The sequence below is a fragment of the Macaca nemestrina genome, chromosome 5, assembly GCF_043159975.1.
Source record: "Macaca nemestrina isolate mMacNem1 chromosome 5, mMacNem.hap1, whole genome shotgun sequence".
NCBI classification, from domain to species: domain Eukaryota; kingdom Metazoa; phylum Chordata; class Mammalia; order Primates; family Cercopithecidae; genus Macaca; species Macaca nemestrina.
In genome coordinates, this window is record NC_092129.1 from 41,952,063 (window position 1) to 41,978,504 (window position 26,442).

The 26,442-nt window shown below is 38.9% G+C and overlaps 1 protein-coding gene and 1 long non-coding RNA gene across 4 annotated transcripts; one reads left to right on the forward strand and one right to left on the reverse strand.

The window, feature by feature from the left end:
* Positions 1-1,792: 1,792 nt before the first annotated feature.
* On the reverse strand, positions 1,793-21,430 carry LOC105465687 (interferon gamma receptor 1). Of its 3 annotated transcripts, none has more exons than XM_011714267.2 (7): positions 21,256-21,430; positions 10,948-11,062; positions 9,934-10,106; positions 8,138-8,310; positions 7,294-7,480; positions 4,542-4,669; positions 1,793-2,598 (listed from the first exon to the last, which is right to left on the reverse strand). In XM_011714267.2, exons 1-7 carry the CDS (start codon positions 21,338-21,340, stop codon positions 1,993-1,995), a joined length of 1,467 nt encoding a protein of 488 aa, XP_011712569.2. In that variant the 5' UTR covers positions 21,341-21,430; the 3' UTR covers positions 1,793-1,992. The 3 variants fall into 3 exon arrangements, with proteins under 3 accessions (XP_011712569.2, XP_070952616.1, XP_011712570.2); XM_071096515.1 differs by lacking the exon at positions 21,256-21,430 and adding an exon at positions 17,331-17,706; XM_011714268.3 differs by lacking the exon at positions 21,256-21,430 and adding an exon at positions 17,129-17,198.
* On the forward strand, positions 21,330-26,442 carry LOC105465686 (uncharacterized). Its single transcript, XR_977728.2, has 2 exons — positions 21,330-21,437; positions 26,248-26,442. It is a non-coding gene; the product is annotated as an uncharacterized lncRNA (long non-coding RNA).

The window sequence follows — 26,442 nt, forward strand, 5'->3', positions numbered from 1 at the left end:
GCCCTATTGAAACCTTGATTTCAGACCTCTAGTCTCCGAACTGTGAGATAACAAATTTCTGTTGTTTTAAGCCACCCAAGTTTGTGGTAATATATTACGGCAGCCATAGGAAACGAAAACAAAATAATAAAGCTGGATCTCTATCTCTGTCCTCATATGAAAAAAAAAAAATCTAGATGGATAAAAGAATTAAATGTAAAACAATCACCACCAAAGACCAGAAGAAAACATGAGTGAAAACTTGCATCAAAGGGGAAGGGCTTTTTAAAAACACAAGGAAATAAATTTGACTTTATAAACATCTTAAACATCTGTGTGGTAAGTCAAAAGGCAAGAAATTATAAAATAAATCTGTAACTCAGGGCAGATAAAGGGTAGGAAGAAAGATATAAACAGCCCATAAAAAAACGGACAAAGAACAAGATGAGTTGGCATGAAAATATAAATAAGATATAAAAACATGCTCAAATTTACTAAAGAAATGCAAATGCATTTAATGCATAAAGTGTTTTACCGAGATTAAAGACTTATTTCAGTCAATTAGCTAGGGTGTAAAAACAGGTACTTCATTCACATTTGATGGGAGTACACATTGGTATAATTATTTTGGAGGGCAGTAAATATTACCTCTTCCTTGGCTATTTCAATTATTTTCATATTTTTGCTTTTCCCATTCTAATGTATGCATTGTTTATATAAAGTCTTTTTTTTTTTTTGGTAATTTTCCCAGAAAAGAGATCAAAGTCCGTTGAAGGATATTTACTTTCGTGGAATGTGATATGTACGGGGATATCAGTTTGAAAAGCAATTTACAAGACATTACCCCAAAATAAGTGACTGTATCAGTTTCACTGCAAACCACACCACTACTTTTTTCACTAATAGTATCTCATTTGTAATTTGCATTTTTAAGTGAAGAGAAATATCTTTCCAGAAACCAAAGAAATATGATTTGCTACTCATGTAAATGGTATTTCCATTTTTTTGGTGGATTAATTCACAGACTCATATTAATTTCTGAATATTTCTATCCTCTTAGTAATTCCAATAAATCCTTGTGTAACATAGATATTAACTCTTGGCTTGCCTCTCACTGGGGATTCTTTCCACCCCATGTAATTCTCAAGGTTCCTTCATCCATTTCCATGGCTCTGCCCACCACCTTTATGCTAGACTCTTCAATTCACGTGCCCTACAGCGAAGTCTTTTCTTCTCAAACCACTTAGAACAGTGTAATGCACACTGGGTGTTAAACACTGAAATATAGACCTATAAGGACCATCTAAAAATATTAATTTTAGGGTTGTTTTAAATATTAAATATGAACGATTAGCAAATAATTCTATAGCATTAATGCATGGAAATAAGCAGTGGATATAAAAATATTCTGCTTAACTATGAAAGACTGCCGAAGTGCTTAAATAAATGAATATAAAAACGAGTTTTCAAATTCTTTATTTAAAAATCTCTAACTGTAATGTTTCATAAAAAATATATACATGTTTCTATTTACATATTCCATTAATTCTATTAGTTTGAATTAGATTTTAAGTCCAATTTTGAAAAGCTTGCAGAATTTCTTCTGAAGTTAACCACTTAAAATTACTGTATGCATAAAACTTACAAAAACATATGCTATATCAAGGCAGAGAAAAGAAAAAAAGTGAAGTGGCTACAAAGGTCCCTGGGGCATCACCTGCTCACCTAGGAATAAGGAGTACTGGATACTGTTCCTTGTTACTGCTAACCTATCTGGATGTAAAGGGTCATAAATTACTTTTTTTTGTTTAAAAAAAAAAAACAGTCTTTGTAGTTTTCAGGCCAAAATTGAAAATGCCACACATCCTCTTTACACTTTTATCTAAACTAAGTCACTCCCTTTGGTTGATAGCAGCTAAGATACAATTTCTGAGATCATAATCTTTTCATGAAATTAAAGCAGAAAACTGTCCAGGAAAATGAGACTTCAGAGTTGGTACATCTTAGCTGATCTCATGAAAATTCTTTGGAACCTTCTGTTGGTCTGTAACCAATCAAGGACTCTTTACGGCCATCATCCACAAGTAGATCCACCAGCACATGCGGTTTATCATAACCAAAGGAGGTGGGGGCTTTTATTACTGTTATGAGCTCTTGTCCTTCTGTTTTTATTTCACCTTTATTATTTGGGGGAAATTCTGAATCAGATGAGTTATGTGATTCCAGACAGCTGGAATCAGTATCAAAACCATTTCTGGAGTGATCACTATCAGAACAATTTCTGGAGTGATAGGAGTTTAAAGCGACGCTGCAGGGTTCAGACTGGTTACTACTTAAAGGTGAAGAACTCTCTCTCTCTATTGGAGTCAGATGGCTGCCCGGGGCCACGTCAGGAATGTTTTCTTCAGTAGTCACCACTTCTGTTATACTAGAAAGTTCTTCTGTATGCTCTACTTTTCCTGGATTGTCTTCGGTATGCATGCCTGGAACTGTTGCTGGAGACAACGGTTCTTCACAGACCACCTCCTTTTCTAAGGAACATGGCTGGTATGATGTGATGAGTGATACATATTTTGATTCAGGTTTTGTCTCTAAAGTAGCACTTCTTACCACAGAGATCTATGGGGAGAAAAATTGATTAAAGATAAAATATTGTTAAGCTTAAGTGCCTACCCTCAAAAAAACAAATGTCTAAAGTAATGGACCACCAAATGGCACATTTAGGATAACGGGTGAATCAGATGGCTGCCTTTTCTTTTTAATGAAAGGTACCATAGTAAGATTAAAAACAAAGTTTTAGCATTTTTAAAAAGCCATCAGATATCTTTTTTTATTATTATTATACTGTAAGTTCTAGGGTACATGTGCACAAGGATATCTTACTAATATACGTTGCTTTTTGAAACGTTACTGTGATGGTTAATAGTGAGTGTCAACTTGATTGGACTGAAGGATACAAAGTATTGATCCTGGGTGTGTCTGTGAGGGTGTTGCCAAAGGAGATTAACATTTGAGTCAGTGGGCTGGGAAAAGCAGACCCTCTGTTAATCCGAGTGGGTGCAATCTAATCAGTTGCCAGCATGGTTAGAATATAAGCAGGCAGAAAAATGTGAAAAGAGAGATTGGTTTAGCCTCCCAGCCCACATTTTTCTCCCGTGTTGGATGCTTCCTGCCCTTGAACATTGGACTCTCAGTTCTTCAGGTTTGGAGCTTGGACTGGCTCTCCTTGCTTCTCAGCCTGCAGACGGCCTATTGTGGGACCTTTGATCGTGTGAGTTAATACTAAATAAACTCCCCTTTATATATATATCTCGATACTTATATATATATTCCATTAATTCTGTCCCTCTAGAGAATCCAGATACAATTATCTTCCACATGTATGCATATTATGTCTGCAAAGTGAGCACATCTACTTAATATTCTCATTACTTGCCTTCATCATTGTAATTTTTAGTGGCTCATATTATTTCTTTATACTGATAAATAATTTCTCTAATAGATGTGGAAATGTTTCCAATTTTTACTAGCTATACATGTTAAATATCCCACACATCTTTTTATTTATGAAATTATTTCCTTATAATACATTTTTTAAGAGTGGAGTGACTATATTGAAGAAATGGCATGTTTATGGCACTATTACACCGAATACCCACTGTGTGCTTTTCTTCTTACCAGGGCTAGATTACTTTTAACCAGCATTTACCCATTATCCTACTACTACTGGATATCCCGGTTTCTTTTTCCTTCTCTAGTGTAAAATGGCATACTGCAAGGTTGCTTTGTGCTTAATTACTAGTAAAAAATAAAATATTACAATTCATTTGTGAGTTGACTACTAATTGAGAGTTCTTATCTACTGTACTTAAAGGTAGTTTTTTTAATAGCAAATTTTAATGTGCCCTTTGAGCATCACAGATATTATTCCTGTCATATTTGATTCAAATAGATACTATTCTGTTACCTTTAAATGTTCTTTTCATCAAAGGCTTTGAAATGTTGGACACTGAAATCGTCAAACTCCTATGTTAGTCTCATTTTTGGCCAACTTTCCTTTTATACTCCAACAATAATGAAGTGTTTCCATATTAGCAGATCTTTCAAAGTCATGCTTTCTTGGCTCTGCACCTCGGCACATTCTGTCCCCTAGTGCCTAAACTCCTGTGTGTCTCTCAAGACTGCTCAGGCATTGCCTCTGGAAAAGCCATGACTAACCCCATCCCAAAGCTGGACAAAGTCCTCACAGGCTCAGGTATAAACCTTTGAACCTATCACACTGTATATATCCAATGTATACTTATCTTTTCTTTCCACTAGACTTTAAGATCTTTAACAGAATTGTCTGTGTTTTTGCCCTGAGAATTAAAACAAAACAAAACAAAACAAAACGTGCTGCATAGCAAAAGACACAGTATGTCATTTTGGATGTGTGGTAGACTGACTGATGGCAGGTGACATGCTGTTGAATATCATTCCACTTTAAAAACATAATTTAAGAAACTATCAAAAATGGTTCAAGTTAACCTTTTAGTGTGTACAAAAAAAATTAAATACATTACCAAGGACTTGGGTAATATTATGCTTTTTTCCTTCAATGGATTAATCTTCTTAATATAAAAACAGATCAATACCAGGCTAAGTACTAGAAAGAGTAGTAAAGCAGCAACAACTGGAATCCAAAGAGAACCTTAAAAAAGGCAGAAATTGCAAATTACAATTAAGATGGAATACTGCTATTGTCTATCAAAAAGTCTTAGTGCCATTCTTGAATAGATTTACACATTAGTGAATATGGCCAGAGTTTTAAAGAACACTGAAGGAAGCAGAAGTTAGGAACTCTGAGTGAAAAATTAGGTATCTGTCTTGGATAGCAATATGATTCCTCCCAGCTCTGCAATTCTAGAACTTTCTGGGACTATTCTGCTATGACATAATATAGTTAAAATAGCTTTTCCACAATAATTTCCTTACAGCCCTACATACAGTATGTTTCCAGGGTTATGCACTTCTTTCAGTTAAAAATGCAAAAGAAGAATTTAAAAAATATCTCTCCTTAGAAATAAATTCTGGCAGCTGGGCACGGTGGCTCATGCCTGTAATCCCAGCACTTTGGGAGGCTGAGGCAGGCGGATCATGAGATCATGAGATCAAGAGATTGAGACCATCCTGGCCAACATGGTGAAACCCCATCTCTACTAAAAATACAAAAATTAGCTGGGTGTGGTGGCGTGTGCCTGTACTCCCAGCTATGCGGGAGGCTGAGGCAGGAGAATCACTTGAACCCAGGAGGTGGAGGTAACAGTGAGCTGAGATTGTGCCACTGGACTCCAGCCTGGTGACAGAGCGAGACTCCATTTCAAGAAAAACAAAAACAAAAATAAAACAAAAAAAAAAAAAAAGAAAGAAAGAAATTCTGGCAGTGTTTATAGCTCTTAAAATGATTTAGCCCCCACTCCTCAGAATTTTCTGTTACATTTATTTATTTCATGACTGCAAATACTTATAAAGCTTCACAGATGTACATGCACACAGGAATGTTGCACAGGAATAAAGTCCCCTTAATTACAAACCAGACATAAATAATATAAAATAGGAAAGATCTGTGTCCAAGCACAGACATCTAGAATCACCATTGTGTATTTTGCTCTAATGCTGCTTTTTATTTCTGCAGCACAGTCTTCAGTATTTTTTTTTTCATAGTTCTCTCTTCCAATTAACAGCACTATAACATACTGTGGCAATGTCTGGCTTCCTTTAGGGCATTTTGTTACCTAGAATTTTCTAACTATGGAAGTTACTAGTTAATGAATGCTTCTATTACGCTTATCACAGGATGTGAAAAAAGTTAAATCATTACAAAAGTAAAAAATAACTACAAAACCACTCCCTTTAGTGTTGTTAGAAGTCCCATGGGCTGAGCAAGTGCTGGCTGCAAGGCATTGAGGCAAGCAGGCAGGGGCTGCTGCTCAGGAGCCACAGCGATGCTACCGTGTGGCCATATTATCAGTGCAGTTTATAATTCAGGCTAAAAACAAATCTGGGGCATTTGCAGTATTTCAAATTTTGAGCATTAAGAAGGGTTTTATTTTTCAAATAGCATAATGAAAATTAGCATAAAATGTACTGCACTGCTTTAAGTCACCTATTTGAAACCTTCATATAATGGCTGGAAGTTATTATTATTGAATTTTAGGTGTTTGTTCTGACTCTTCAGCCTATATTTCCATTCTTCGAAAATATACTTTTATCATAAAATTTTAGTAAATTTTTAAACCTATGAAATATATTCTAAAAAAATCCTAAGAAAAAATGTATATATACACCCATACACACAAAGATAATCATCAAAGCATGAGTTGTCATAGTGAAAACTCCTATACTCTTAAAAGTCCAAAAACAATAAAACATTAAATACATAATTTATATAGTGAAATATTCTACAGACATTAATGAAGTATCTGAAATAAAATGGAAAAATATTTATAATATATGCTTAAAGCAATAAACAAAATCATATATACTATACAATATGATCATGTCTATGTAGAAAAACTAAAGAAAATATCAAACTGTGAGTAATGGGGTACTTTTGCATGGTAAAACTACAGATCATTTTATTTTCTTCTGGCTTTTCATATTTTATAAATTATCTATAATGAACACTTACATTTCATAACTACAAAGAAAAGTCCAAACTTCTTTAAGATACCTGACACCTGAGAGTAACAGTTCTAAAGTTCAAGTTCTAACATATATATCTCTACCTCCCAATCCCCCATATTAAAAGATGAAATAAAATTAATTATTGTAAAATGCCATAAAAATGATCCATTATTTATTATTTAAACCCATCTATAAAGTTTTCTGGATATTAACCACAAGTCTTTGTCCAGTCCACATCATACAGTTGTAATCAATGAGCGTTCCTGCTCTTCAGTCTTTAAATTACAATCCCCATAGAGAACATTTTAGTGGATTCATAACATCTTGCTATGGTGAAGTAACAAACTGACTTATAATTCATAATCCTGAAATGCAAACATCTGTGCAGTTTTATGTACTTATTATATTTTTTTTCTTTCCTGGGTCAAGGGGCCATCACATGGCTTTCCAAATTGGTTGTTCTGTATCTTTTAATGTGTGAGAAACTGCTTTATTTTTAATTTTGAACTTTTCTAAGGAATGGAACTAATGGAACTGAATATTGTTAAAACAGATCTTTTGAAACTGCAAATGAGTTTGCTTTCCTCACATGATCCTGTTTTAGTTACTGCTCCCTCTATATTTAGAAAAAAAATGGCAAGAATTTACCTTTTATGCTGCTATTGAAAATGGTAATACAAACTTCTTTTGACTTTTCAGTTGTAACACCCCATACATGTAAGACTCCTTCTGCTGAAACACAGTACTGAGAATTCAGTGAGGACACTGGAATCACTAACTGGCACTGAATCTCGTCACAATCATCTTCCTTCTGCGTCAGTATTTTATACTGGATCTAGATGGAAAAAGAAAACAGTGAAAATGCACAGCTTCTTTTAATCTGCATTAAAAAAAAAATCACCATACTAGTCCTGGTCAAACAACTGAAGAAAACATATGTGACTGATTTGAACCTGTCTAAAAATAGCTTTGATATCAATAAGTCAATTTGTTACTTCAACATAGCACGATACTATGCATCTGTTATATTCCTTATAAAGACGGTTAATTTAAAAACTCAAATTGCAGGAATGTTTATTGTTAGTTGTTAAACTAACAAATGTTCATTTGTCCTACTCATTTGTCCAGAAACTTAGCTGGTGAGAAACAGAAGTATTAATATTACTTTACATCACTGCCAATGAGGAAGAAAATCCTCATTTTACCAGTGGAACAATGGAGGTGTACTGGGAAAAATCCTAGATTAGAGCTGTTCTGCTAAGTGAAGCAAATAAAAACGTAAATGTATTCATGTAGTCAGTGTTAGTGACTAACTCCGTATCATTTTTGCTTTAATAGCATTCACATATTTTTTTCTTATCAAAATCTATGATCTGTGAGTCTTGCTTGAATATTTATAAGCACTGTATTTTCATTACATTACAGAAAGAAACAACTTTTGCTAGCTACACAAGAATTTCCATTATGAAAAATGTGAAATAGAAACACATACCTCACTTCCGTTCATTCTCACATACACATTGTACACCTTAATGTAACAGGTAGTTTCTGGATCATAATCGACTTCCTGCTCTTCTCCATTTACAAAAACTGAAGGGTGAAATACGTCAATAATGATTTGCTTCTCCTCCTTTCTGATATCCAGTTTAGGTGGTCCAATTTTTCCTGGGGAAGGAGGAGGAGAAAGTATAATAAGTACTTGGAACTTCATGGTACTTTCATAAAATTACCAGAATCTGTCAATCAGCCTATTCTTTTTTTGTTCTGGTTGTTCTAAAGCAGGACCACATTTAAACCACTCCACAAATATCTAGAAGATAGTCTCAGTGTCCTTTATAAACAAATGTTTCATAAATCTTAGGAAATAAGTACTCTTATCTAATCTAAATGCCTCTTTAGCAGTTTAATTTCATTTCTAGTTATAAACAAAAATAGTTATAAACTTTGGTTTAAAAAAGACTTCACATAATATAAACTCTATTAAGTAATTTTTCCTTTATCTTTGCTTCTGTGGATTAAGAAGCCTGGTTTCTAAGAAACGCTTCAGAAATGGCATTAGTTACCTTCTCTCACCAAAACTTTTTACTGTGAAAGATGAGAACTTACTCCATAAATGTTTATTAGGTCTTTGATGTTTGAGACTTTGTTGGTGAACCATTTATCTAGTCTTCACATATTACTGTGTACCACTGTGTGCCAGGCAGGTCTGTTTTTAACGCATTACTGTATCCTCAGGGCCCGGTATACTTTCCGGCACATAGTAGGCCCTTGATAAATCTATATGGAAAAAAATCTAACATGCAGATGGTGTGGTAATCAGATGACAAAAGTGTGGACTCTGGGGAAGAAAAGTATTTAAAGGGCAAGGAGAGGAACAGCCTGTAGAAGAGACCAAAGAGGCACAATCTGAAAGGCAGGAGCAGAGCAAGGAAGTGAGGCTAGAAGGAAAGGGGCCCAGGGGCTAGAAGACCAGGGAGGAGTCAAGTGACTAAAGGTGTCTTTCACCCAGGAGTGAGGGTCTGAGAGCTAAGGCAGGATGTCATAGTTCGAAAATAGGAACTGGCACTAAAGATTCAGGAGTTTGAGGTGACAGCAAACATCAGGTACACTATGGGAGTGGGATGCTGGAAGAGTGAAGACCTGAAAATCACCGTGGCTGAAGAGAATAAGGAACTCTGCAAATTTTAAATGTATTAAGGTGGTATTCAAGCTCCCCGGGCATTAAGAATAAGAGTTAGCTGCCAAAGTCCTTAGTGAATATAACTTACAAATGAATGACAAAAGATGGGAAGGGCAAGGGTGGTGCAGGGGACCGCTGGGCAGCACAGACCCATAATTGTATGAAGTGGAAATGTCATAGCATAGAAGCAGCAAAGTGATGGCCACCTGTTAGCCCTATTTTGTGGGGCTTGAAAGAAGGGGAGGAGGATACAGGTTGAGTATCCCTTATCCGAAATGCTTGAGACCAGTAATGTTTTCGGTTTCTGAGTTTTTGTTTTCTGGATTCTGGAATATTTGCATTATACTTACCAGGTAAACATTCCAAATCTGAACATCCAAAATGCTCCAATGAGTATTTCCTTTGAGTGCCATGCTGGTGCTCAAAAAATTTCAGATTTTGGAGCATTCTGGTTTCCAGACTTGGGATGCTCAACCTGTACTCTCTAAATACCTCCAAGTGCTTCTTAAGCACTGTGATAATTTTCAGCAACTGCTAATAAAAGCAAATATATAGAAGACATGTATATTTTCCAATTTAAAATTTACATGTGTACACATTCTACTCACCATCTCGGCACACAGCAAATTCTTTTGACTTTGCATAGGCAGATTCTTTTTGTCCAACCCTGGCTTTAACTCTGACCCAAAGAGAATTTGATGGATCACCAACGTGATCAGAAATATTACAATAATGATGAGAAATACTGATGCAGGCATCAATCCATTCTGCATTCTTAACACTAAAAAGAATTAAGAAATGTGAAGATAACTTTTACTGTTATTAAATAAACTCAAACCATTTCTGTCTGTGCTTTGCTTTTTATTCACAGCACAAAGCAGTAGAAAGAGCAGAGTAAGAATAGGATGGAGACGCTAAAGAAAGTAGGAAGCCCTTACTCTTTAGTTAGAAGAACTACAAACTCCGTTACAGTAAAGAGGCTCAATTCAAAATGTAAGACGTATGCAAGCCACACTCCACATTCAATTTTTTAAAACTCTGCTTTTTTAAACAACTCTAAATTCCATTAATATACATGTTAATTATAGGACTAAGCACATTACAAAAACTAACAGTTGTCAAAAAAGTTTTTTGAAATTTATATTGTTCTACTAAAAAATACATACACTATAGGAAGACAACATACTAACTACGAGACGGAGTCTCGCTCTGTCGCCCAGGCTGGAGTGCAGTGGTGTGATCTCGGCTCCCTGCAAGCTCCGCCTCCCGGGTTTACGCCATTCTCCTGCCTCAGCCTCTCGAGTAGCTGGGACTACAGGTGCCCGCCACCATGCCCGGCTAATTTTTTGTATTTTTCAGTAGAGACGGGGTTTCACTGTAACTATTAGCTTTATTTGTCATGCTAATCTCAGTTTAGTGATACTTCTCTACTTCAATACTGATAAGGAAGAGGAAATAAGAGGCAAGAATATCTGGCAAAGAATTTACATCTTTAGCACTTTTGGACATCTACAAGCAGTTCAGGATGTTTTGCCACGTGGGAAGGATGATGAAAGCAGAACACAGTTGCGGAATTTGCAAGGACCTAAACAAAAATGGATAAATCAAAGAGTGACACTCACCCATAGTTCTTTACCTCTACGGTAAAAACAGGGTCCTGTGGCATGTTCTGGTACTCCCAATATACGATGGTGTTCATGTTATAGGACTCAATTGTAACATTAGTTGGTATAGGCACTGTAAGAGAATAAAAAAGTAAAATGGACAGTTGTAAGAAACTAACATTAATATTGGAAAACCTTATTGTAAGATGCCACATTAGTCAGATACGTATATTTGAAGAAAAGCAGAATTCACCAGGATACCAAAATTATTTAAATTAAGAGTAGATATCTAGAAGTTAATTTTATTGAAAAATCTATAAAGAATTCTGATTCATTTTAAATTATGGAAACATTGCAATATAAAGGAAACACAAATACATCATGAAGCAATAAATTCTCATAATATGATAGAAGTTTTATAATCAAATGCACTGACTACTGTAATAATCATCCTCATTTCATCACTAGACTTTTCAATATTTGATACTGCAGATTGTATTCAACATTGATATGGTTTGGCTGTGTCCCCATCCAAATCTGAACTTGAACTGTATCTCTCGGAATTCCCATATGTTGTGGGAGGGACCCAGGGGGAGGTAATTGAATCACAGGGGCTGGTCTTTCCCATGCTAGTCTCTTGATAGTGAATAAGTCTCAAGAGATCTGATGGGTTTATCAGGGGTTTCTGCTTTTGCTTCTTCTTCATTTTTCTCTTGCTGCCACCATGTAAGAAGTGCCTTTCGCCCTTGCCATGATTCTGAGGCCCCCCAGCCATGTGGAACTGTAAGTCCAATTAAACATCTTTTTCTTCCCAGCCTTGGGTATGTCTTTATCAGCAGCATGAAAACAAACTAATACAAATGTCTACAGAGGAACTGGCTACACTAAGGATGGCCTCTAAAATACCACCAACCTCTCAACTCTACACATAATACTATTATGCCTTCAACACTTTTTCTGTAGTACAGGAATAGATACCTAAAGATTGAATAATGGAGCCACACATTCATTTCATAAACATTCTGCTCTCTGGGGTGTGCAGGGCTTTTTACAAAACATACCCAACATTTCTTCTTGCCTTCACTCTTTTAAACCTTTCAGAAAACATCTGTTGATAAGACTTGAAAGAGTCATGCAAGAGGACAGACAGAAGTCATTCTAACATCTAGTCAGACACTACCAAAATCTAGTCATTAAAAATAGTCACAGGCCAGGTGCGGTGGCCCACGCCTATAATCCCAGCAGTTTGGGAGTCTGAGGTGGGAGGATCTGTTGAGCTCAGGAGTTGGAGACCCCATCTCCACAAACAATTAAAAAATAAGCCAGGTAAAGAGGCCTGTGCCTGTAGTTTCAGCTACTTGGGAGGCTGAGGAAGATCGCTTGAGCCCAGGAGGTCAAGGTTGCAGTGAGCTGTGACTGTGCCACTGCATTCAGTTCTCTTAAAAAAGACCAAAAAAAAAAAAAAAAAGGTAGTCATTTTTCCCCACTGTTCAGTGTAAAAGGTTGTTATCCAACACCCCTTGGAAAACTGAACACATACACTTCTCCTTTCTCCCTTCACTTCTTTATAAACATGAATGTATACAGTTAGCGATGTGACCCCAAATTTATGGTTATTCAATCTCACCTAGCTGCAACATTCTTTTAAACATGATTTACTTATATAATTAAAACAAATAAATGAATGGCAACGTGGACAGGAACAGTGGCTTCCAAACATAACTTATAATCATCCTCAAAAATTGAGAGAGGGACAGAAGTTTCTATTTTTTCAAAGTGCCTTGGATGATAATGATGATTATTTATATCAAGCAGACTGCTTAAATAAGAAAAATACTCCCTGGGTCAAACATTAATAAACTTGGGTTCTTTCTTGGCCACACTGCTAAATACTTCAGATTTCCTGATCTTTCAAGTGAGGTGTTACTTTCATATCCCTAAGATATTTGCTTACTGATGAAGGGAAAATCTATATTTTCCCCAAAACAAAAATTCTAATATTCAAGACCAAACTGGTATATTGCCTTAATTTACAGTTATTTAACATACATATTATATTTTCAAAGCAGAACATGGATCAAGAGTTATTTAGGTAAATAATTGGCACTAATGAACCATTAAATGCTATCACCATTATTATTTTCTTTTTCTGATTATTTTTTCCTTTATTGCAGTGGTTCTCTGTGGGAAGTGATTTTGTTGCCCAGGAGACAGGCAATCAATGTCGGTAGACATTTTTGGCTCTCACAACCTGGAGAAGAAATGCGGGGGGTAGGTACTGCTGGCATCTAGAGGGCAGAGACCAAGGGTGCTGCTAAATATCCTAAAATGCACTGAACAGCCTCCACAACAAAAAATAATATAGCCCAAAATGCCAGTAGTGCCAAGGTTGAGAAACCCTGCTTTATGTTTACAATTTAAGTGTTCTTCTTTAAAAAAAAAAAATTATGAGGAAAAACTAACTTAAAAACAGAATGCTTTACAGTAAACCAGTATATTTCATGGCTCCCCTCAAACAAATGAATAGATTTGGTTATTGCCAAAATATCTAACTTCTATATTATTTACCAAAATGGTGTAATAATTTGGGCCAAAAGGTTGAGATGATAAAGCTGGGAGGGTCTGAAGATTCAAATACTTCATACTACTAACTTGACCTTTTTGTGGCCAGTGACCAGACACCTAGTTTTTCTCCTTCTGCTTCCAGAAGCGCTGCTGAAGGCTGTTGGTACCTGCCATCTCTGGTTCTCTAAGCAACTTCCTTGTAGGTGATTCCAACAGCACTGCTCTCGCCAGAGTAGCCTTGGCTCTTTGTTTTTTGTAGAGTTCCCATGGCTATTCATAGCAGGGCATACTGAGGCTTCCTTAAGAGCATCTTTTTTCTATCACATGCTTGCATCTCAACCTCCTGAAACAACTCAAATACTTCATAATCCATATTTTAGGTAGTAATAAGTCACTCCTCTTCACCTGGGTTCAATCAACATTAATATCAAATAATAATCACACATATAAACACACTTTTTCAACCAGAAAAGAGAGGTACTTGATGCTAAGAAAACTCATACTAAATCTGAGCCTTCCTTCAGAGGCCATTTCTTCATTTTGGCATTTTTTGCCTCTTGAGAGGCTGAGAATTTTCAGACCAGGTGGTCCTGGTTTCTTTTTAACAGTTCTTCCCATGATTGAGCAGGCTCACCTGTTACCATAAGACCCAAGAAAAAAACCAGGTGGCACTTTCAGCACTTTGCTTAGAAACCTCCTGAGCTAGATCACACAACTCCTCAGACATTCTCTACTTTTGGTGTCACTGAAAGCTACAGTGTCACTCAGCTTTCTGCCACTACATAGCAAGGATCGCCATTCCTCTGGTTTCCAAGACTGGAAATCCTTCCCTTCCTTTTAAGCCCCATGCCTCCACTTTTTTTTCTTTTTTTGAGATGGAGTCTCACTCTGTTGTCCAGGTTGGAGTGCAATCTCTGCTCACTACAACCTCCACCTTCTGGGTTCAAGTGATTCTCCTGCCTCAGCCTCCTGAGTAGCTGAGATTACAGGTGTGCACCACCACACCCGGCTAATTTTTGTATTTTTAGTAGAGATGGGGTTTCACCATGTTGGTCAGGCTGGTCTCAAACTCCTGACCTGGTGAACTGCCCACCTGGGACTCCCAAAGTGCTGATATTACAGGTGTGAGTCACTGGGCCCCGCCTAAGGCCTTCTTTTTAATTATTCCCAATAGGAATGGCTTTATAACGGTATCTACTCAACCTGAAATTCCTGTATGTGTCAATCTGCATACCAGAATATCAAAAAAAGTGCATTTGTACTTAGGAAGGGGCTATTGAATCACACAATGGAAAACTACAAACAGGAGGAGGCTTGTGCAGCATTAGATTAGTTTTTAATGGGAACCAAAGTATGTTTCCTATAATTTAAGTAAAAGCCTGATATGGTTAGACTAGGACAAGGACTTAAATCATAGCTTTCAAAGCAAGACAGACAGGTGGTAGGAAGAAAAGATTTTAATGATTTATAGAAAAAGAAATTACTACTAGGTTAAAAGAAAAACGTACACCCAAAAGATGTAACCTGTGGTTTTTAATGCTACCAGAGGAGAAACTACGTGGTTATGAGACATCTGCCTTTGTTTTGCCAAATATTACTTTTTGTCAAATATTATTTGCCAAAATAAGATGACAGACATAAGCAGTTTTCTTAAGCTTCAGAATTTTGTAATGTGAGGTTTAAATTGTTATATATTCAGATTAAATTAATTAAGGCTTACAATAAACTTCTAATATATTTATACTATGTAAATAAAAATATATGCAGAAATAGCAAAAGAGTATTATTATCTCTGGGGCTTAAGAAAAGATCTTACCAGAGTGATTTCATGAAATAAGATCATCTTACAGATTTTCTCATCTCTTGAAAATGCCAAGATAGATAGTTTTGTGTAGCTCATGTTGCTTTTGGAAACGGGCTCAGAATTATTTAATGTATTACATCTGCATACTATCTGGAGTAAACTTTAGGTATTTTAAGATCTAATTCCCAGAACTCCTGTACAACTCACAGCTAAGAATTTAAGAAAACCAAACACAGGAGAGAAGAATTTGTTTTTCCTAACACTTTAATTACAATGCAGAAAAAAAGGAGGGCCCTGGTTAAAGCCAACTGTTTCCTCAGACAGCTGATAAGCCAGAAGAGACAGGATATGAAAAAAGAGAGACAAAATAAAGGAGCAGTGAAGATCAGCAGGTGATATAGAGCAGTGCTACCGACGGGACAATAAGAATGTCACAAAGGACCAAAACACAGCAGTCGTGATAGCTCTGCAATAAATGTTGGTGAATGTAGGGTGGATGGCAAACTCCAGATACCCGCAGTATAGTCTGAGGACACTGGCCATTTCCTCCGCATACATGGGTGACAGGAACCAGGGCTGCTACCTGTGCTCCGTCCTGTAACCACCAAAAGCATCTGTGTCTCTTCAAAACACGACAGCCCGAGGAGTTCATCACCCATCTTAACACACTAGTGTCAAAAGACTGTATAAAAGTTATGTACACCTATGGTGGAACGGGGCTATGGACTCTACAGAAATCATCCGACAACCTGCTCACCAACCTCTTTCATGGAAGAGCACACTGAGAAGCATAAGGAAGTGAGGATGAAGTAAACTGTTGTTCTGGATGTTAAGTCATCTGACACTACAACTCAAAAACAAATGTTTCAAATTAAAGCATCTGGATCTTTTCTGAAAGAACAACCCTCAGAAAAGATCTAACACCTTCTCCATGTTAAAGATACAGGGACAGGAATGGGGACTGTCACAAAGGTTTCATCTGCATGGCAAACAGAACCAGCATAAGAAATCCACACCGAATAAATGAAAAGTACCAAATCAAGGCCTTTGTATTTTTGTCAGAATATATTTGATTACAATCTACCTCCTGAATGGCTTCCGGTGCTGATAAAATGACTATTTTTCTGAATGCTTTCCAACTTTCACCTTAGCAAGGAGCCGCATCCCCCAGGTTTAAGCTGAGTAGGACATTTTGAGAATTCTTGCATGTGATGTCTCAGGTGTTCACTGAAATCTTCTAATTGAAATTTTTCTTTTTAAAGAGCCAGGCATAACACATAGTGGCCTGCAGTGAACTTGTAAGTAACTAACCTCCCCTATATTTTTCCCTCACACCACCACCAAGTTGGGGCTTATCCAATAAATATCTGCTCAGCCACTTTTCTGACTTGAAATCCAGGACTTTATTCTTACTCCTATTTATCCAATTTAATCTAGTTGGGTTTGGCCTAGCATTAGTTATGACTGGACCAGACCCATCTAGTCCCTGAGAGAAGTCATTTCTCAATACTAATTGTCTTTTGGACTAACTCATTCTGAATTGAGAAATAGTTTAAGAAATGAAAAAACAATGCAGGCTTTTCCAGTCTACTAAAAAAAAAAACTATTTTTGTCTGCTGGAAGAGATGGAAGAATGAGTTAGATGCTGAGCCTATTTTAAGTTTCTCATACTGATCTGGTCAAGTTTGTCTTTTTAAAAGCCAACGCAATTTCTCACATAAGACTAAGGGAATTTAATGTTTAAAGATATAGTTGTTAAAATAATAATGCACATTATTGAATAATCCCTAAAATATTAAGTATTTACTACAAGACACAAAATGTGCTCACCTTTTTAATGCATTACCTCAGATATTCATCACATCCATCCTGTGAGGGAGACAATGTTATCATACATATTTTACCAACGAGAAAACAAAGCCTTAGAGAAGTTACGTAATGACTTGACAATATGCAAAGTTTTGTTGGTTTTAATTAAGAAAAATGCTTCCAACATCTTTGTGATCGTTTAATAAAATAAGGGGTAAATAACCTCCATATTTAAACTGGAATTGGAGAAGACTATTTTCTGGTGACTTCACAAGCATCTGTTTCAAGTAATGTTTCCTGATTTTATTACATTATCACAATTATGGCCACTGCAAAAGTCGAACAATGTATTAAAATGAATAATTTCTTAAAAATGCCCGAGACTTAAACAGATACCTAGTATTCTGATTACTATGCATTAGGATAATCTAAAATAAAGATACCCCTTTAGTAAGAAAATTACAAGTAAATTCCTTTCTGTTAGGAATTCACTTCATTCTGGTTCAAACCTCATTCTGATTCTTTGTTCACTCAAAATTGAACCATTAATTACTCATCTAGTTTGTAAAACAACTGCACTATTGGTATGCTGCCAAATTTTGTAAGACAGCTGTTTAAAACTATTACTTTTCTTTAGGTTTTCATACACACACACACACACACACACACACACACACAGATGAGACAGAGTCTTGCTCTGTTGCCCAAGCTGGAGTGCAGTGGTGCAATCATGGCTCACCGCAGCCTCGACCTCCTGGGCTCAAGTGATCCTCCTACCTCAGCCTCCCCAGTAGCTAGGACTACAGGCACATGCCACCACACAGGGTTAATTTTTGTATTTTTTTGTATAGATGGGGTTTTGTCATGTTGCCCAGGCTGGTCTTGAATTTTGGGGCTCAAGTGATCCTTCTGCCAATGTGCTGGGATTACAGGCATGAGGCACTGCTCCCAGCCTAGGTTTTCTTTTATATAGAACCAAAATGTGGTCCTTTCAAAGTCTGTATGAATCATGAATCAGAATAAAGTGAAAAAGAAAATTTAATACCCTATTCAATAAATATAATTAAAATGTATTATCCTGTGTATTTTGAATCTCGGAAATAACTATAGAATCCAAAGAAATAGTGAAAAATTTAAACAGTACTCAAGGCTTTATCCTAAAGCCAGATAATTAGTAGGAAGCATAGCTGATAAACTGTGCAAGGTCAGTGAAGAGCCTTGAGGTTGGTGTAAAGTCCAGCCTAGCTCTTCAGCTATTACTCAGAGTGGGACACCCATCTGGATGAAGAAAGCCAGTGGCCCACCCTGATTCACTTAAAAATATATATACTACTTTTATGTGTAAAAGTGTATGAAGAGTGAAATACTACTGATTAAGTGGCACATACCGATTTCATTTTCACTTAAGAAGTATTAATGAAAAGCCCATGAATGTAACACAATACATTCCTAAACACTTGGATTTCCTGGAGACTGACTATATCACTATATTCTCTTGTCTGCTTCCCTGTTCTTACCAGGCCCTCTCATCTAAGATGAACTTTTATAGAGTCAAGCCCAGCAACAGTAAGAATAAGGCTGGGAAGCTAAGCAAGAGCCAGAGCATTGTGGGTTTCTTCCTACTTTGGAGATTTTGTGTTTTAAATTAACTTTAAAAGAACAGGGAACACAACAAAATCTAGAAAAAATGCACTGAAAAATCTAGAGAAATGTGTTAGAAATGCACTTTAAAAGGAAGGCTCACTAAAACTAATGAAAAGCAGGGCCGGGGTGCCTGTCTCTGCTAGAAGAGTCAGGAAAGGCTTCACAAAGGTGACCCCAGTTTTAGAACCAGAGGTACAGAGACAAATTCTAAAGTTTCTGCAGAATATGGAAGGCTGAAGTTGATGTTCCCACGGGAGGCAGACAGAAAATCCTCCTCCCAGGGCAGGCTACAAGGACGTGCAATTGTGCACTCATAAGGGTTACATGCTTAGGAGCGCTCCGTACTCAGAAGGAAGGGCCTGGCACTTGCTTTTATGCTATGCCTGAGCTAGCATTATCCTCTTTCTCTGCTGCCATCCAGTCAGAGGGCTACTAACTCTTCCTTCTAAATGTTCTTCTAACTGTCCTCTTCTCCACTTAAAACTACTTCTCATTGACTCCAACTTAAGCAGCAGCCTCCTAATGGGCCTTGTGTTTACCCTCAAACTACTTTGTAAGATGACTGGTCTTTCTAAATGGCATGTCTGATTCTGCATTAAATCATTTCCCTTTGTAATTGATAATCCAATGATGTCAGCATTAGTAAATAATGACTGACTTCAGCAAGGCATAGTGGGTGTATTATTTTGTTGGCTCAACACCTGTACTTCTTTCAGGCACGCCATTCCGCTTCTTCTGGTAACCCAACCCCACCCTCTACGAGAATGTTCTTCCCATGCAAGCTGGCACCTGAACCTAGCTGGGCAAATCAGAGCCTTTCCCTGGGATTTTGTTAGGATGGCGGAGGCTGCAAGATGTCAAAACCCAGAAGCTGTCAGAATCCATGATTCCTGCCAAGTGTGGAAAGCTGTCAATGCCAACAGTCTGAAATAAGAAATGGAGAGTCCTAGCAGTTTGGGTTCCTGGTTCTAGCTTCTTGAGACCCACCTGGCATCTCTAATTTTCTGTTTAACTCTGGTTTTTCTGAGACAATAAATTCCTCTTTTTGCTTAAGTTAATAAAGCTGGGTTTCTTGCTGGTACACAATATGGCAATTCATTATTTGGTTCGTACTTCTCCACCTAACCTATCTCCCCTTGTAAGCTCTCACACACAGTTTATAATAAAACGCTTAATATTCCACGAATTCAACATGCCATCACACCTCTGCACCTCAGTCTCTGCACCTCTGGTTCCAACACTGGGGTCACCTTTGTTAAGTCTTTGCTGACTTCCCTAAGAGAGACAAGCACCCCAGCTTGCTTTCCTTTAGTCTGTGCCTAAGTGCAAGCTCTTCCGGCAAAGTACTGCAACTGCCCTTGTGGATGACTGACTTGAGCCCGGCAGAGCAGTTAAGAACTTGGACTCTGGAGCCAAACTGAGCAGCTCCCCACTGAGTGGCTATGACTTCTCTGCCAGTTGGGCAGGCCTCTCCGCAACTCAATTTCTCATTCATAGAGAGATAAATAACGCCTACTCTAGAAGATTGTTGTGAACACAGAACCAAAACGTGGACCTTTCAAAGTCCGTATGAATCATAAATCATAATATAATAAAAAAGAAAACTGAATTGAAAAGGTTTACTGATTTCTCTGGAGCTCGTAATCACAATTACTCTGCACTCAGAAAAGCCATCCTCAACATTTGTTTCCTAGGAAATGTCAATAAGCAGGTGGAAATAAAATGCTCCGAAGAACAAACCCAGACGAAGAGACCTATTGCCAAATCTGCAAGTGAGTGCCGGCAATCCACCACTTCCAGACTGAGAGTGGCCACTTCTCAGCTGCCACTCACTCCTCAGCTGGCGACAGAATGCATACTCTCCTACTCTAAGCACTTTGAGTCTCCCCCGTAAGAAGTATTTAAGCCACGAACTGAGACCACGATGTCACATGCTGATCAGGACATTCACAGTCATGCGTCACTTAACGATGGAGATCTGTTCTGAGAAATGGAGAAATGTCCCCTTAGGCAATTTCTTCGGGCAGTAGCGCACTGACACAACCCCAGATGACACAGCCTACTGCTCTAGGGCATGAACCTGTACAGCCTGTCACTGCACCGAACACTGCAGGCAACCGTAGCACACTAGTGAGTATCTGCGTATCTAACCATAAAAAAAGTACAGTAAGAAAACGATATTATAATTTTATGAAACCACGCTGGTCCACATTGACCGGCAACGTCCTTCTGCAGCGCACAAGCATATTTAAAAGTGGATTACAAGAGTCAGAAAAACAAGCGGCGTGATTTGTTGTGGCGGCAACCAGGGAACTGACGAGTGCAAACCACTGGGCCCCAGTGTCGCGACCCAACCTCGCCTCCCCGTCGCCCGCTCAGGGCCCGACGCAGGGGTCCCGAGAAAGGGCGACCGCGGAGAAGCGGGGCGGGGCTTCTCGGCTGGGGCGGATCCCGCCCTCCCTCTCGTCCCCACCCGGCCGCAGCCCTGCCGCGAGCGACGGTACCTGAGGACGACCCCAGATCCGCGGTGCCCATCTCAGCCCTGCTCACACTCTGCATGACAAGGGGCAGAAGAAAGAGGAGAGCCATGCTGCTACCGACGGACGCCGGCTCCAACCCACAGCTACTGCGGACCGGGCCCGGCGCGAACCTACAGCCTCCGCCTTGCGTCACTTCCGTCACCGAGGTCTGTGTCGGCTGCGGCAGGAGGCTGGACCAGGGCGTGGGCGGAGCCAAGTCCGGGAAGCCGCAGGAGGCGGACTCAGGAGGCGGACTCAGGCGCCACACCCCGCCGTGAGCAGGGCGCCCTGCGGTCGGGACCTGGGTTTCTCGGTGTGGGAGGAACTTGAGTGCAAAGGTTAAGGTCTTTCAGCCTGGCACCTCATTCTGCAATTCTTCTTCCAGTTTTTTTCAGTATCCTGGGGTTGCGAAAGTTTGCATTAGGCCACAGCCGAGCCACAATCCTTGTTTTACTAACTCTTAGACTTCACCTGGGTGTCTTGGAGCCTGACATTTTTAGAAAAGAAAGAGACTTCAGGCCGGGCGCGGTGGCTCAAGCCTGTAATCCCAGCACTTTGGGAGGCCGAGACGGGCGGATCACGAGGTCGGGAGATCGAGACCATCCTGGTTAACACGGTGAAACCCCGTCTCTACTAAAAAATACAAAAAACTAGCCGGGCGAGGTGGCGGGCGCCTGTAGTCCCAGCTACTCGGGAGGCTGAGGCAGGAGAATGGCGTGAACCCGGGAGGCGGAGCTTGCAGTGAGCTGAGATCCGGCCACTGCACTCCAGCCTGGGTGACAGAGCGAGACTCCGTCTCAAAAAAAAAAAAAAAAAAAAAAAAAAAAGAGACTTCAAAAGCCATTTCCAGTCCCTGCTTTTTCATTTGGGGAACCTAAGACTTAGCTAGTGAAGTGGTTTGTGCAGGTTCCTACAGCCCAAATCAAATCGGCTTGGCCAAGAACAACTTTGTTCTTGGAGAAAAAAACTATTTGCATTACCTTCTCAGCAATTCAGTGTCAAATCAGTTTATTAGACAGCCTCTCATGAAGAGGTCTGCTCTCTTACCTCTCTGGGTTTGTCTGTTATTTTGCATCTCTCCCATTCCACTGCAGTCACGTTGCTAAATCATTCAGCGCTTGTGCTCAAACATGCATATGTCTAATGATCTCACGGGCTTCAATTCTGAGTATCATGACCTTTCGTAAAAATTTTAAATTGCGACACACCCTCTCCTCCTTACTTCCCCTCTACTGTTTCTTCATGGCACTTTTCACCTTGCTGTACACTATAATGTACACCTTGATATTTGTTTTCTCCTGAAATGTAAGCTCCGTAGAGCTGACATCTTTACTTGGCACTCAATATTTGTTGAGTGAAAGAGTGCATGATTACTAGTGTTAAGGAACATTTTTAAAGACGGAAAATCCTTAAGGGATTATCAGCCTGATCATTTTACTTGTATTAATAAATCCCTTAGCTCAGTACTTCTCAAACTTCAACGTACATGTGAACCTTCTGCGGATCTTGATAAAATGCAGATTTGGATTCAGTAGTTCCAATTCAGGTTCCAAATCTCTCAAGAGATTTTGTATTTCGGACAAAATACACCGGGGATGCCACTGCCCCTTTCGATAGGACCACATTTTGAATCAGAAGAATTTAGCTCAATCTAGACTAAGTTTAGGGAGAATATTTTCTTTGATGTGTTTCTGATGTCCACTATATGAAAGACGACTTCTAGTCGTTGTAAGGATGCAAGGATAAATAACTGATCTTTACTGTTTAGGCGTTTATGGAGTAGAACAAAATATGGTATCCAGCTTGTAAACATTTTTGTAGTACTTGTCACACACTGGGTTACCCTGGCAGTAAACTCTGAGGTCGAGATTAAGGTATAAGACATTGATTAGGGAGTACTCTTGGAATAAACCTCTGTGAAGGGGAGGTGGAGGAAGCAGAGCCTAGGAAGCAGTTGATCTGTGATGCCATCCCAATAAAGACTCCCAAGGGGCTCTCTGGAGTTGGGATGGCCTTGTAAAGGTGTGTTGAGTTGGTATGAGGGGCTGGGCCTTAAAGCCCAACACTAATTAGTCATTGAATACCAACTGTCCCTGAAATGGCACATGATTTGGGCTCTGTCCATTTCTTTCATGGAGGCATTCCCCAGAGGAAGGCTGATGGCTGAGTGTGTCTACTAGCAGCACCCCTAGCATCAGGAAGGGGACAGAACCGAGTCGTCTGTTCCTGAGAGGGATCTGGGCAAGTTTCACAATCACAGCACCCACCACCCTACCTATCCTTCTGAAGACTGTGCTAGTTAGTCATTTGGAGACTAAATATATTTATTAATTGGGTGAATATTATCAAGTGATACTGTGTGTGACCGACATGGTGAAACACTGAGATAAAGACCTGAGCAAGACAGACATGGCCCCTGCCCTCATGGAGCTTACTGCCTACTGAGGGAGATAGCTGTTAAACAAGGAATTACATAAGTACTGAAATCATGATCATCATTCCCAAGGAGAGCAATGGGAAGAGATTAAAGGAGCATAACCAAGAATTTAACTTAGTCTACATTTTAAGGAAATTCTTTTTCTTTCTTTTGAGACAGGGTCTCACTCGGTCACCTAGGCTGCAGTGCAGAGGCATGATCATAGCTTACTGCAGCCTCAAACTCCTGGGGTCAAATGATCCTCTTGCCTCAGCCTCCCAAATAGCTGAGACTATAGGTGTACACCACCACACCTGGCTAATTTTTTTTTTTTTTTTTTTTTTGAGACAGAGTCTGGCTGTATCGCCTAGGCTGGGGTACAGTGGCACAATCTAAGCTGACTGCAACCTCCACCTCTCTGGCTCAAGCCATCCTTCTACCTCAGCCTCCCAAATAGCTGGGACCACAGGGGTTTTTTTTGGGTATTTTGTAGAGATGGGGTTTCACCATGTTGCCCAGGCTGATCTCAAACTCCTGAGCTCAAGCAATCCACGCACCTTGACCTCCCAAAGTGCTGGGATTACAGGCATGAGCCACCTTGCCTGACCTTATTCTGGCTAGTTTTTAAATTTTTTATAGAGCTGGGGTCTTGCTGTGTTGCTCAGGCTGGTCTCAAACTCCTGGGCTCAAATGATTCTCCTGCCTCAGGCTCCCAAAATGCTGGGATTACAGGTGTGAGCCACTGTGTCTGGATTTAGGGAAATTGTTTTTTAAGGAAGTTTTCATTTTGTTATGACCTGAAGGATAAGGTAAAATTAGCCTGAATAAAGTTAAAAGATGGAGATGACCACAGACTAATAAGAGAGGTAGGAAGAAGAGCAATAAACTGTATTTTTGAATCCAATATAAAAATCTCATACAGCTAACACAGAAACAGATGAGCGGCGCCAGCTTTCCTTGATAAATTTCCAGTGCCTAATGGCTGGGGAATATCCAAGTATACGTTGGTCCCCGCTAGAGCCTCAGATTAGTTTTTAAAATGAAGAAAATAAACTGGGGAGGAGCTTAGATCATTCTAAAGCCAAGGGTATACTGAAGTGCTGCTCAGAAGCAAGGCTACATTTTGAAGACCACACTCACATGCCTTTCAAGTTCACAGGCCAAATAAAACAATTTAAGAAGCTAGAAATATGATCTAATGAGAACAGAGCCTGTGTGTGCAGCACAAACTGTGCATTTTGGTTCTGAGCACAGTGCATTTCCTTCCTCTTTTCTCCAAAGCAGAAATGTCTGCCAGCTTCCTTTTAAAGGAGACAGCATGAAAGTTTGTAGTTGTAGCGTGTAGTTCTAAATTCCCCTGATTCGTCTGTAAATTATAGACAATACTCTTGCCCTCTCACATTCTACCCATGCCTTTACACTGTCCCTTAGTTAACTTTGTTTATTCCATAGTACTTATTATTATCTGGAGATTCTACTGGAAATTTAATATATCTATTAAATTTGAATTAAATATGAATACATTATATATGTTAAATGTATGCATATATATATTTCACAAATAATTACTGAAATTGTAGTAATTGTTACCAAGGAGAGTAACAGGATTATAGGTGCATAAACAGGGACTTAATCTGAGATTTAAGGAAATGCCTCCGTGTGCGTGTGTGTGTGCATACATAAATATATGTATATACACACATAGAAAATTTTGTTTCAGTAGTCTCTTTCTCTAAAAAATAAATTTGTTTTCTTCACTGTCAGATCCCGAGCACCTAGCCAAGTGCCTATTACTCCATTAATATTTGTGGAGTATTGATGATCCTGAATCATCAGTAGTATGATTATGATTATAATCCCGAATCATCAATGTCAGCATTGAGCAGCCGAACCAATGTCTGTGGCTACTTATTAAATAAATATGTGATGAACAAAACAAGCTTGTAAAGAGGTGTGGGACTGAAGCAGGGATAGTTGAATTTATGGCTGGCTAAGCTATAATTGGGTCACTGATAAGAATTTAGAGAGATATTTGGATATCATATTGATACTCAACAAAGCACTATCCTCTTGCCTTGCGCTCAACCCTCTTCTTAGCTCTCATGCTGACATCCGATTGTATCAGACCAACCCCTGGCTTGAAGATGGTTATCCATAGACAATCAAGAATTCTAGTAGATGGCTTGTCTTAGAGCACTGCCTAGGGTAGATGCCACATGCTATGTGGTGACTGGCAGATACTACTCATTAGCTGACTGCTAACAGCTCTTCTCAGTCCCCTTCTACCTTGCTGCCTCCCTACTGTAGAGGCTGGACAGGCTTATTACTCCCTTTCCCAACCTTTGTGGCAGCTAAGTGTAGGGATGTGACATAGTTTTGGTCAGCAAAACACAAGCAGAAGTCTGTGAGGTATGTGTATGTGTGGTGGGCGTTGGGGGTATAATGGGGGAGAGGATTGCAAAGCATTCTGTGAGAACTTTTCCTTTCTCATAGAAGGGGCAGATGCAATGGGAGAGTTTGCTGGCTTTGGCCCTTTTCCAATCTTCTTGCCTTGAATGTAGATCCAGTAATGCTGAATCTTGGCATTTTGCAACCATGAGGCAACAAGATTGAAGATGAAAAGTCAACAGCTACCAGTGAAGAACAGGAAGATGGAAAGCCTGAATCATCGTCAGCATTGAGCTTCTGAACTAATGTCTGTGACCACCTGCCTTTGGCTTATTATGGGAGAAAAAAATAAACCCCTATTGCTTTAA